At 39.6% G+C, this 12,815-nt stretch overlaps 1 protein-coding gene across 50 annotated transcripts; it reads right to left on the bottom strand.

The window, feature by feature from the left end:
* Window positions 1-603: 603 nt before the first annotated feature.
* Window positions 604-12,770, bottom strand: sh3bgr (SH3 domain binding glutamate-rich protein). 50 transcript variants are annotated; one of them, XM_051396996.1, is made up of 13 exons: window positions 12,607-12,770; window positions 11,236-11,421; window positions 10,980-11,060; window positions 9,659-9,739; window positions 7,732-7,932; window positions 7,128-7,157; window positions 7,010-7,033; window positions 5,893-5,916; window positions 5,494-5,520; window positions 3,979-4,005; window positions 2,819-2,848; window positions 2,271-2,332; window positions 604-1,312 (listed from the first exon to the last, which is right to left on the bottom strand). In XM_051396996.1, exons 1-12 carry the CDS (start codon window positions 12,649-12,651, stop codon window positions 2,315-2,317), a joined length of 774 nt encoding a protein of 257 aa, XP_051252956.1. In that variant the 5' UTR covers window positions 12,652-12,770; the 3' UTR covers window positions 604-1,312; window positions 2,271-2,314. The 50 variants fall into 50 exon arrangements, with proteins under 50 accessions (XP_051252956.1, XP_051252957.1, XP_051252958.1 ...); XM_051396997.1 differs by having other exon boundaries at window positions 7,010-7,030; XM_051396998.1 differs by having other exon boundaries at window positions 7,747-7,932; window positions 12,607-12,769.
* Window positions 12,771-12,815: the final 45 nt, after the last annotated feature.

The raw sequence follows: 12,815 nt of genomic DNA, 5'->3' as shown, positions 1-12,815 counted from the left end.
TGCGACAACATGCACATGGAAATGTTATTTGCATTTATTCATTATTTCAAATTGACTTGATTGACTATTGTAATTTTATGTTTTACTACATGTTTTTTATTCTATTTCTCAGACTGTAGGTATTGTCCTGATGTGAGCTCACCAAAGTAGATTCATATCAGCTATGTTGGAATAAAGTATTGAACCTTGAACGTGAATAAATGTTTTTTTTGGAAAAGGGGAACACAGATTTGGTCAAGGCCAGTAAATGTGAATGTAACACCTTATTTCTTTTAAGTTATTTAACTCCCAATTTTAACAAAGACTAAATGGTCTAAATGGTTCTTATTCTTGGTAAATGTGAGTGGTCCTGTGTAACCAACAGCCCACTATATATTTATCATGTTAACAACCTACAATGTATTGCAAAGTGCTTACAGTAAATGCCGTCTCTAATGATTATGGTCTATGTTGCCCTTTACCTTTTCCCAGGATCTCTTGGGACAGGGTATTTGTTTAATTTTCCTGTTTGTCCCTGCGCTGCTCCGACTGCACAATGGTCCACTGATCTATAAATATGCCAACAAAAGAGTTTAAAATAAAACAAAATGGAAACACTGAGGATTATTTTTACCAGTTTACTTTATTGCATTTTCCATTGCATCCAAGTCTTAGTCACATGTTTCACTCTTCATTCAACAAAGTGCATTGATTAGACAGCAGTATTGGCAGGAGTAATTGTAGTAGTGGTGGAGTAGTTTGCAATCTTGCAGTATGTGCGTATTTCCTTTCTCATGTAGCCATTAGAAGTCTTAGTTTGCACTTATACATTCAGTTAATAGAAGGAGTCATAAAGTCAGAACACTGGTAAAACTACAGTGATAAAAGAGTGAGTTATGAACCTTTGAATCTGATGTAGAGGCCACAAGCGAAGGTTCTCCAAGGTAATATTTTTTGAAAAGGTCAGTGGCTCTTTGTGTTAGGAAACTAGAATTTCTAAAAGTAAAACATGAGAAATATGTTTGAGTTTAACAATATAACTGTTTTGCATTTTACAAAAGCTACTCATTAAAAACAAACAGACACCACTAGGCTACTCTGCACATTTTCATTACAGTATGTCTCTACTCGCAAAATATAAAAATTAAGTCAACATTGCAGTCAAAAGGGAAAGGGGTTGACTCTTCAGTTTGGGTGGCACCTTCAAGCACATGAACAAAGTTTCCAGTGGGGTCCAGTGCAGCCTTGGGGAGGGGTGAAGAGGCTGTCTGACGGGGCAGAGGGGGTCAAGCATCAGGGGTCAGGGAGATACAGAACAGGAGGCTCCTTCAGGCTGAAACAAGGCAAACAGAAAAAAAAAAGAAGAAACAAATTAAACAAAAAAACAAGGTCACACAATCCCCCAGTTGTCTGCGGTGGCTGAGGCAGCAACCACCACCGTTACGCCTGTGCCACCCAGCGTGCCCACTCCTCCGGAGGCACATCTGAAGCTCACTTAGCAGTTTCCTCTAACAAGGCGTGACAGGGGCTCGCAGGGGTTGGGAGATAGCTAAGAGAGGAGGGAGACAAGCATTCCTTCAAAGTCTGCTCTGTGGCTCTTTCTGCAGTGGGTCACATAGCTGCCTGACATGCAGAGAAGGACTAAAAGACAGGCTTTGAAGATTAGGATTATTATTATCATCATCACCATCATCATCATTGCCACTGCCTCGGAGAAAAAAAAAAAAAAAAAAGGGAAAAAAAGGGAATGAGGGGTGTTTTTGTTATGGCTCCAGATGATCCCCAGGCACTCTGTGTGCTCACTGAAGCTGTCTGCAGATGGAGACAGCAGTGGCAGTACCTTGTAAATGGGCTGCTGCATTATTTTGTTTCCTCTGACTAAACACCTCAAAGTGCACGTCAATGAAACACGAAAGACAGCACCAAGGTGAAGCAAGGACAGTGTGAGATTTATGAATCTCATATGTAAAGGCAAGAAAATTACATTGCAGTTAATACTATAACGCTGCTTCATAGACGCAGTACTCACTGTAGATAAAGCAGTGAGGTTGAGCAATTGCCTGTTATTATTCAGTAGCCTTTGATTTGATAGCAGGGTCAAAGAGGTTCTCAAAAGCAAAACGCTGTTCTGAATACATGTTTATCTTTTTTAATACTCTGGTTACATAAATGCCAAATATAAAAGCTAAGGGGGACCTATTCATGTAATGTTTACCAATTCACATAATGTTTTACTGCCCTCCAGTGGTGAAGCGATAGCACTGAAACAAAGCAATGGAGAACTGTTTTACCTGGATAGCAGTGAGTCAACATCATTGACGTCGCCTGGCTTTAACTACTCAGCCTCTTCCTCCTGTTAAAAGAAATTATAATGTATTATTACAAAATATTTACAAGGAATGCAATGAAAGATGACAGAGGTAGAAGAAAATTCTGCGTGTTTTCAGTATGTTATTATAGCATATTTTAAATATTTCAGATGGTTTGTGTAAAAATGTAATAATTCAGTTATTGGACAAGAGGGGTATTTAAGCTTATTAGATTTAAGGAAAAAAATGACAGTTAGATCGGCTTAGTTTGTTGCGTAAATAAAAACAAGGGTGATTCCTCTGACAGATGGTACAAAAAATCCAAGAGATACTCCACCAAGACTCCTGACTCCAATAAAATTAGTGATCACTAAATCTGAATTATCCTGGTGTTTTATTAGTGTGTATTTGTTTCCCCACACAGATCAGTCCTCTTAATAAGAGTGAGGCAAGATTTTCTGCAGGCATGTCAAGCACAGGCAGCAGCTCAGGGGTAACAACATGAATTTCACTCGTTCCTGTAATACTACCTGTGTTTCTTCCACGTCTTCCTCTTCTTCCTTTGACACGTTAAAAAAGAAAGAGAAAGAAGGGTGTTGTGTGAGGCCACGGTCCAAACGGCAGGAAGGTGAGAGGACTTCACATGTTAGTGGATGTGTTGAGGGCGGGTTAAAAATGGAAAAGAAGCAAACCGCGAGAAGTGACAGCAGGGACGAGAGGAGCTAGAAGACTAAGGACTAATTATCCTTAGGTGACCTAAGTGAGACAAGACCGGTGCTTAAGACGGTGCACCACATAAAAAAAAAATAATCTGAAACTACAAGTCACTATCAGGTTTTGTTGAAGTGTAATCATTCAAGCTACAGAGCCTGAGAACTGTTTGATGACTCCCCTCTTGAAGTAAACAACGCACTCACCAAAGGGACAAAGGGAGTTGACATCATTATCTATAATTAGATGTAATAACCACCTGATTCCATTCTGTCGTACAGCTTAAGATAGTAAGTAGCAAACCCTATCACACAAACAGAGCTACACAACCTGGGATCAAATTAGGCAGCAGTTCATAATCCATTGGGTCATCTGATGTAACACGTATATTTGTATGTGTTTTGGTTTTTTTCCTCCTAGCATTGCACAATAACCAGAAGTGCTCCATCTCATCCGTCCTCTTCAGAACTTGTCACATCCACTTTGTTTCAGAGTGCTCTCGGTAAAAAGAAAAAACACGACTTCTTAAAAAAAAAAAAGAAGAAGAAAAAGACATGTCCACCTGTCAAGTCAGTGTGTCCCCTCTCCGTGCAAAACATAACCAAACTGAAAACATGTCCAAGTTATGCTCATGTGCACACAGTTCAACAACACAACACAACTTTCCACCTGTTCTTAAGCCATCAGAGCAAAAAAGTAAAAAACGACCTGGCAGACTGAATTAAAATGCTCACTGCAACACTGAACGAACAAATGTAACATGTGGTGCCATCTTGCAGGAAGTGCTCAACAGAAAAACTCAGAGCTGAGTCACATTCCCACATTGTGCATAACACACGGCTGCCAACTGGGAGAGACAGTAGAAACGTTAGCATAAACCTGTACATACATTCTTTGTATGCAATCTGAACATGCATAAAAAATCCCAATGTTTCACACCATGCAAAACATAGACAAAGACTCTACAATCCAAATATACCTCTTGTACTTCAGCCTCTTCTTCATCCTATAGAAGGTGAAATCATGTGGTGTTAAGTATGTGAATGTCAAAAAGAAGACTGACATAATTCTGTATACGTGGTCCGTATATGGACTGTTACCACACTAAATCCACCTACAGTTTAAGTCAAATATTGTCATTTTTATCATGCTTCACACCATCAGGCATCTTCATGGAAAAGAAGTCCATGCAGCACACAGACAAAGAGAGAGAGAGAGAGAGAGAGAGAGAGAGAGAGAGAGAGAGAGAGAGAGAGAGAGAGAGAGAGAGAGAGAGAGAGAGAGAGAGAGAAGAGAGAGAAAGAAAGAGAGAAAGAAAGAGAGAAAGAAAGAAAGAAAGAAAGAAAATTACAAGACACCACAAACCACATAAACTACCTCACTGCTGAGTTCGTCCTCTTCCTGCAATAGAGGTGGCACAACGACAAAACAGATGCGAAGGCAAAGAGGACAGAAGGCAAAGCAAAGCGAAGCAAAGCAGTGAAGGATACAAGAAAGAAGATCAGGCAGAGGCTGGAATGTCTCAGAGAAGCAGAGCCCTTTTCACACAGCACTTAGCACAGGGACATTTTTTTCAGATGCACTTATTAGTTTTAACTTACAGCTTCACTGTGTTGCACTCTAAAGCAGGCAAATACCGATCTGGGGTCTGGTTAAGTCTGAATTTTCTGGGAACCCTGAGTTAAGCAATGCTGTGAGAAAAGTTGCTGAGCTGATCATGGAATGAATCTTAACCACTTGCAACCCTGTCCTCATGGCTTAGTGTACAGTGTGAGAAACTGTGTATGAGCAAGTGCATAGGTTTGGTTTCAGAAGTGTCACAATGAGGTCCAGGGTCTTCCTGTATGTGTCCTGATGGACAAAGATATTCACCACTTGGATTATGACAGTTGGTGAGTGTGGCAGCACTGTGTAGAGAGATTTTAGTGGGAAGATCAAACTAAAACTATAAAAGTGAGTGGTCAAGAGACATGTTTCTCCTGCCCCAGAGGACATTACATCTATGTATGTGAGTGCATGGTCATTTCTTTTTGAGCTTGTGTGAATGCAAACAGGGATGCAAAAGAGGGTAACTCTTTGGAACAACAACAAATTGACTGCAAATGCCATATAATGCAGTATCAAACTAATGTAAGTAACGTGACTTTACATTATAACTTCTCTACAAAATATTCTTATATTAGCAAGTGGAGATAATATACACTTGAGCAAAACATCTTGATATGGCAGTGTTGTCCTTAATCTTGCATTTATTCTTACTCTTTACTCTCTGTGTAGAGATGCCTTGCTTGTTATTTAGCTATGTGATTTGTCCCCTGGACCATGGAAGACCATTGGTCGAACAAAGTCTACTAAGAACTAGTGAAAGAGAAAACTAAAGGAATGCTTGAGGTGGCGACGGAAGCAAGAAAATGACTGAAATTATTAGAAAAAAAAAAAAGACGAACTGAGGAAGGCTAGAGGCAGGTAAAAAAAAAACATCACATGAATCTACCTCAAGCTGTCGTAGCTCTTCTTCCTCCTAGAAGGAATAAAAGATAGCAGGTCAGCAGGCTGTGTGGGGAGCAAAAGAGCACCACAGGCATGCGCTATAGAAAAGTCTTTTCATTTAAAATGGAAAATATGGGGGATAGTTGAGGTTGTCAGGAAGCAGCTACAGAACTGGGAAGAAATGAGGAAGAGGATGTTAGCAGAAAGAGAGGAAAACAAAATGGAGCAGAGTGATGATGAGAACAGACAGAGAAGAAGAGAAAGGTGAAGTGGGAACAGCAGACCAAGACCCCATCCAGCCCCAACTACAGCAGCCTTCCCTGATCTCTGCACCATCAAACCCACACTCTTGATGACTATACGGAGGAACCGTAGAAAGAGACGATCACCGACGCACAGTTACCTCTGACTGCAAATCCTCTTCCTCCTGGAGGGAGCAAACCAAGAGATGGACAAACAGAAGGGCAAAGAAGAGGTCAAATGCCGTATGATACGTGCATGAGGAACAAGAAGGACCTCTGAAACTGATGCAGCTAAGTGATGTGAACTGAGTCAGGTGGTTTAAACGCAGCTATTTAGTTACTGTCTGTGACATGTATGTCAATTACTGTGTGTAACCAATCTCAAAATTGGTGTATGACAGTAAGAACTTAATAAACCCCACATTACCATATTAATGTGTGACAGTAAAAGCCACATGTCAAACTCTTCAGTTAAAAGTGGTGTGTAGCATTTCCAAACACATTTTATCATCTATGATGCAGAACAGTGGGAAAATGTTGACAATCAACGGTCCTTGGCAACAATGTCTCGTTTTATATATTTTTTCTGTGATGCTGTTAAATTAGTTTCATGTTCACAACATGCATTCCCACCACAAGAGTCTGGCAAACAGGGACTGAATGAAAGATATTAGATTTTAGAGGCTCATTTAAAAAGTGAACACATCTTCACTGGCTGAACCACTTGAATCTTGTTTAAAGACAAACCCCTCACCAATAGAAGTTGTTTTTGACCAAAAACCAGGGGTGAACAATGACAATCAGCCTAACTTCTACTTTGCACTATCAAACAGCACCTTGAGAAAAGACTTTGTTACATGATTATTAATCCAACTTTCAGGTAAGAAATAAAACAAACCGTTAATAGAAACCCTACAGGTTCTGCTCATGTTAGTAATCATTATTTTAGAGAGATCACTGGCAAGCAGACATGGCTGGAAACTGGTGAAGATTGGTCAGAGCACTGATTCTACTGACAGGAAAGGAAAGAGTTAATGAACATCCACTTATTTATTTTACATGCATGCCATGATAGGTACCTAATATTGTGTCCTGTATTAGCAGGGATTCATGAAATTGAAACATGTATGAGATCTACTAAGTGCAGGCTCTCGCTGCTAGTAAAGTTGGCACAATGCACAGCTGGCATTAATTGCTATTGTTGCTGCGGGTTGTTTTTTTATTAATAACACTCTTCAGATTTAGCATCAAGAACACACAGTGTATTTATTTTCTTACCCTGTCCTCATCAGCTTCTTCCTGCTTAAGAGAGGAGAAAGAAATCACTGAAACACACAGTTCCTTTAACCGTTAACTTTAGTTAAGTATGTTGCTGATGAATGTAGGAAAAACGTACCTGTTCTTCTTCCTCCTCTGCACGGGCCCGCTAACAGAAGAGATAGGATAGTATTAGAGATGTGAGACAAACACAGACACACACACAGACACACACACACAGACTGAAACATCCACAGTTCAGGCTTATTGAACAGAGTGGGGTGTTTGTGGGACCCTACGGACACACCTTGACCAGGACAGTTAATATGCAGTGAAATGCGGGGTGGATAACAGTGACATTAGCAAAATACAAAGACACATGAAGGTAAATAAAAAAACATACAAAGTTGAAGAAATACAGCAGTAAAGAGGTTAAATGTCCAATGGTGCTGGATAAACGGTGACTAGGAACAGTGAACAGGAATGTTACTCATTTTTGGTTAATAAATAACTGGATCCACAGAGAGACTTGACGGGGAGATGCAGTACGAGGACGACAGGAACTTAAAAAGGAGAGAGGCAAACCCTTAAAAGTGGAAGAAAAAGGACGACGTTAAAGGAAAAGTCGAAGAAAAACAGAGCATTCCAGGAATGATGGAGGAAGACACTCGGTTCAAAACATTCAAGGGATGGAGGGAGAGGCAACACTACAGGAGGGTGGACTCTAGTTAAGTGGCAATTACTGTGTCTTCTGTGACCTCGTCTGTTTCTTCCACCGCCTCCTCCTCCTCTGCGGGCGCCTCGTCTCCTGCCGTTTCTCCTTCCGTCGCTTCATCATCTGCAATCTCTCCCTCTGCTACCTCCTCCTCCTCCTCCTCGCCACCCTCACCTTCTTCCTCCTCCTCTCCGTGTGCATTCCCATTGCGCTCCTCCACTGGAACCTCCTTTTTATGAGGTGAAAACAACAACTGGTGGTCAAGGAAAGCAAATGAGCAAAAAGAATATTAATGGAATTAAAGCACTGCTTCAACGGCACTAAGATTATCAGCTCATCAGTCGGAGAGGTTGAAACACTTAAAAGGCGTTAGTCAATCCTGGAAATAAAGTGGTCAAGGGAGGAAGTAGTGACAGTTAAGAGGTGGGGACTGGATGTTGTTGGAAATCAAAAGTTTGGAATGAAGCATCAAGACCTGAAGACAGCTTCTTTGTCACAGAAGAGAATCAGTCCTGGCCTGAAAGGAATAGTTTTATATTTTGGAATATACACTTATGTGAATTCTGAAAGTTAAATAAGAAAGTTGATACTAATACCAATTAGCTTAGCTTAGCTTTTCTTACCACAAAGACTGGAAACAGCCACCCACCAGCATCTTTAATGGTCACTAATTAAAACAATATATCTGTGAAATGTATAAATAACAATTTGTCATTTTGTATAAGTCTAGTACAGATTAAACAAAAAAGATATAACGTGTATTAGAGAACTTTAGAGGTGCTGGTAGACAGATTTTGCTATCTTTAGACAGGGCCAGGCTAGCTGTTTCTACCCGTTTCCAGTCTTTGTGCTAAGCTAAGCTAACTGCCTGCTGGCTGTAGCTTTATATTTAGCATACAGTGGAAGAAGACAGTGGTGCAGATTTTTTAATTCGCCAGAGCGTAAGCGTAGTTCACAAAATGTGGAACTATTCCTTTAATCAGTCCGGTCCAAAGTATTTAAAGATGAGTAGAAAAAGAACAGAGGCAACTGAGCTGCTGCTGGAAACAAAATGCAGCCAAAATGAACTTGTTTTTCTTCACGCAGCACTGCATTACACCCTGACCTGGGGGATAGGAAGAACTATTCTATTTTGACTGTAGCTAACCTCTTGCAAAAGAACAAAATCCAATAAACTACACTACTTTATGTCAATGCTATGTCGATATCCTGTAATGTAATGATTGTAGTGTGTAAGTGGAGTAAATTCCTGCTTATGACAAATAACATAACAAATATATCACACCATTTTAAAAATGGCTGAATATAGAAAGGATGTATGTTCTTGGGTATCTTCAGATCTGGGCTAAAGTGTGTAATCGGCACTGTGTTGACAAGGACCAGCTGGGATTTTCTTTTGGGAGGATAATTGTTAGAAAGTCACTGGAATCATGAAAAACAAAAGACACAAAATGCTTTTTAAAAGAATGCCCTGAAGAAAACCATAATAATGAAACAGAAAGTTATCCGTTAACTTTTTTGTTAATGCTTGTTATTTTCCATAAATATGGTGTATAACCTGTTAGATACATTTCTTTGATATGTCAGTGAAATCAAATTAAAAATTCACAATAGAAACCAAACACACTTCACCTTGTAAGAACTAATTACAGAGAGGATTGTAGGAACATGATGCCTCACAACTCGGTGGCAGTCTGAACACAGTGATGCAATGTCACAGAGTTATAATGAGGAGTCAGTATATTGTGTTAAATGTCTCACCCATGCAAAACACAAAAAGATTAGTCGGTGTGATGACTGGGACAGAGCAGTCAAGAGGAAATTAAGAGTCTGATCAAGTCGACAGGTGTGGGCAGAAGGGAAATTGTTTAGTTGCTCTAGATGAAAAGGATGAGGTCAGACACAGTGGAAGGAAACAAAACATGATGGGAAAATGAAAGTAAAGACGGCATTACTGTTGACTCATCAACGTTCTCATCTGCAATAGTTTCTTCAGCATGGGTCCCGTTTTCCACAATCTGTGCCTTCTCGGCTTCCTGTGTCAATGAAATGATCAGGTTTAACATGAGAGTATCACTCAGCATCCAAAACAACTGTTTGGATCACCAGCCAGTATGTCTTTTTGAAGTGACAATCACTCTGAATACTGTCCAATCAAAATGGTTTTCTTGTAATAAAGTCCATTATTAGTATCAATGTCCATGTTAAATAGTAAGAATAAAGACATAACTGAATTTTGTTTTATGTCAGTCTGGTCCAGGTCAGGTGTCAGGTGATATTACTCACCACAGAAGTGAAAGTGAGTCCAATTTTCTTGTGTATTATATTACATTACAGCACAATGACTGACTCCATGAAATAGCCTCATATATTCTAGTGTACAGAAGCTTAAACACTGGAATGGTTGTTTAATTTGATCCAGTATGCAACTTATTCATGTGTGATATAGAAACATGAAACCCACCAGTGCACATACACTGAGAATGGATTTTATCTCGATTTTTCTGAACAAATTTTTTCTCAGACAAAATGCTACAATACATATATTCTTTTATATTTTTTTTTATCAAATTAAATAATTACTTTTTATTTCTGAGGTAGGGTATAATCTGTGCAAAACAATGCATACTGTATTTAGGGAAATATGTATTTAGGCTGCCACACTTTTGAGTGCCGCACCAATTTTAAACAGGATGGTGCATCCTCAGTTTTAAAGTGTTCACATGCAGCCACCATGTCATTGAGCCTTGATACTGACACAAGGAACATAGGACGTAAAATATGTTATATTTTTGTTATATTTTAATTTTATATTTTAACTTTATTCTATTCTTCTATTTGTGTGTTGTGTAAAGGGAGTCGGCCAAAGTAAGATTTTCATTGTACGTATAAACCACTGTGTTTCTTACTGAGCATATGACAATAAACCTCTTGAATCTTGAATCTGCCCTCTGCTATGTTACTTTAAAAAGACCATTATGCTGATAACCAATTTGAATCTTGACATATTGGTATTGCTCCTGTCTCGTGATTTATCATTAAATCATCAAACCAACAATGTATCATAATGTCACATATCATTCACTACAAACAAGCTATCCTCCAGAATATGATTTATATGTTTAAACATATACAATGTATTTGCTCTTTGGTTAAAACACTGTTGATGCTGTCCCAATACAGCACATTTACAGTCTGAAAAAGAATGGGTAAAAGAAATTAGATTATTTTGTTTTGAGTTTTTTTCCAGAGTAGAAAACAGAAAATAGTTCTAACCTTTGACCCAGGGGGAGGGGGCAGCCCCAGGAACTCATACACCGAGTTGTCCTCCTTGGCATCGAAGAACGTGTCGTAGTCCTGCATGAAAGTAAAACATTCTTTAACAATTCACTACATCTTCTGTTCCTACTTACTCATCACGTGCACAGGTCTGCACGTTGCACTAATGGCATATAAGTTAAAGTGTAAACTGAGTACTATACTGGAGAGGTTCACAAATTTTGAGTCTTTGAAAGTGTTTTTGTATACTTACCCCACAGTAGCTCTCTTCGTTGAAGATCTGGGGGGGCAGGGGGATGCCGTTGGTGGGCTTCTTCTCCGTGGGGACGTTCTGCCTCATCCACATGCGGTTGTCCTCATTGCAGGCAATGTCCAGCTGGGTGTAGTCCACTTTAAGAGCTTCCAGGAAGCCGACCACATCTTGTTGCTTCTTCTTGATCTGGAATAATAATTAGATAACGTTGAAGCTGAAAAATGCAGCATTCTGGTGCTTCTTTCGGGACCATTTAAATTTAAAATCTGGTACATGACACTCCCTTCCTTTGTTGGTCTCCAGTCCTTGCAACTAAATGTATAAACTAGGGCTTCAACGATAAATCTCCAACAATTCTGGTAATCGATCAGATGTTCAAGTTACTTCAAGCATGTCAAACATGTTTGTTTGTTCTAGTGTTTCCAATGCAAGCACAGTATGATACTGTTTTGTTTTTTGCTTTTGTTCATTGTTACAGATTGAATATTTTTTTATTAGTTTGACAGAAAATGCAATATGAAGATGTCATTTTGGTCTCTGGGATATTAAGATTTTTTACTATTTTATTACAAATTATAATGAAAACAGTTTAGCTACTGATTAAAAAACGAACGGTAATGAAATCAACTGTGAGTTTCAGGCCCAATTTAAACACCCAAAAAATGAAAATATTTTTTTTTTTTTTAAAGTGTATAAATAGTGTAAAAGTAAACTTAAACACAGTATGGGACCTACCCCAGGATACACTGGGTGGAAGACTCACAATCTGGGAAACAGGCAAACATGCAAACAAGTCCACTGAGGGGATAAAACCCAGGTTTCATTGCAAGACAACACTGCTGACAAACTGGGCCACCATGCCACCCCATGGACTGGTTCAAACTGCTTATTTAGCTTTGCCAAAAGTAGACCTGAAGGATAAATCCACCCTCCCTGCTCTGGCTATCAACCCACATAGTGTACAGACATTTACTTTAAGATATAGTATAAAAACACTACAAAGAAAGGCCGTTTCTTAGGGGCAATGCCTCTCCCAAAACCGGTTATGTGGTCTAAAACCGTCTGTATGTCGGGGTCCGTGACATGACCAGCTTTGGGAGCCCCTGTTCTAGAAAGCTCTGCATGTGAATCACATCGACCTGGGAGATAATTAAAGTCCTGAAGCACCGCTAGCTCAAGCTTCAATCTCAGCACGAATCAAGTCATAACCACGCCAATGGGCTTTAGGTGTGCAAAATGAAAAGCAAGTGACATTAATTTCGAAGTTTAACGCTCTTGAGTGAGTGTGCGTCCAAGTCCTGCTCGGTTTAAGGAGTACAACCACCAAAGTTCACTCTAATGAGTAATGAGTCGCACAGGCTGGAAGCTTACCGCAGTGGATCCCGATGAAGAGGCGAGGAATACTTTGATAACCATTTTGTTACAATATATTTTGTAGACTATGCAACAAGTAGGCTCTTAAAGGAGCAGGCAACCTCCCCTATTATTAGAGCTCACCCAGGACGCAGATCACACACACACACACACACACACACACACACACACACAGACGTACTGCTGAGGCTATTTTTGTCTCCAGG

Source organism: Dicentrarchus labrax, unplaced genomic scaffold (assembly GCF_905237075.1).
Source record: "Dicentrarchus labrax unplaced genomic scaffold, dlabrax2021, whole genome shotgun sequence".
Lineage (NCBI taxonomy): Eukaryota > Metazoa > Chordata > Actinopteri > Moronidae > Dicentrarchus > Dicentrarchus labrax.
This window is presented reverse-complemented; position numbering and strand designations above follow the sequence as displayed.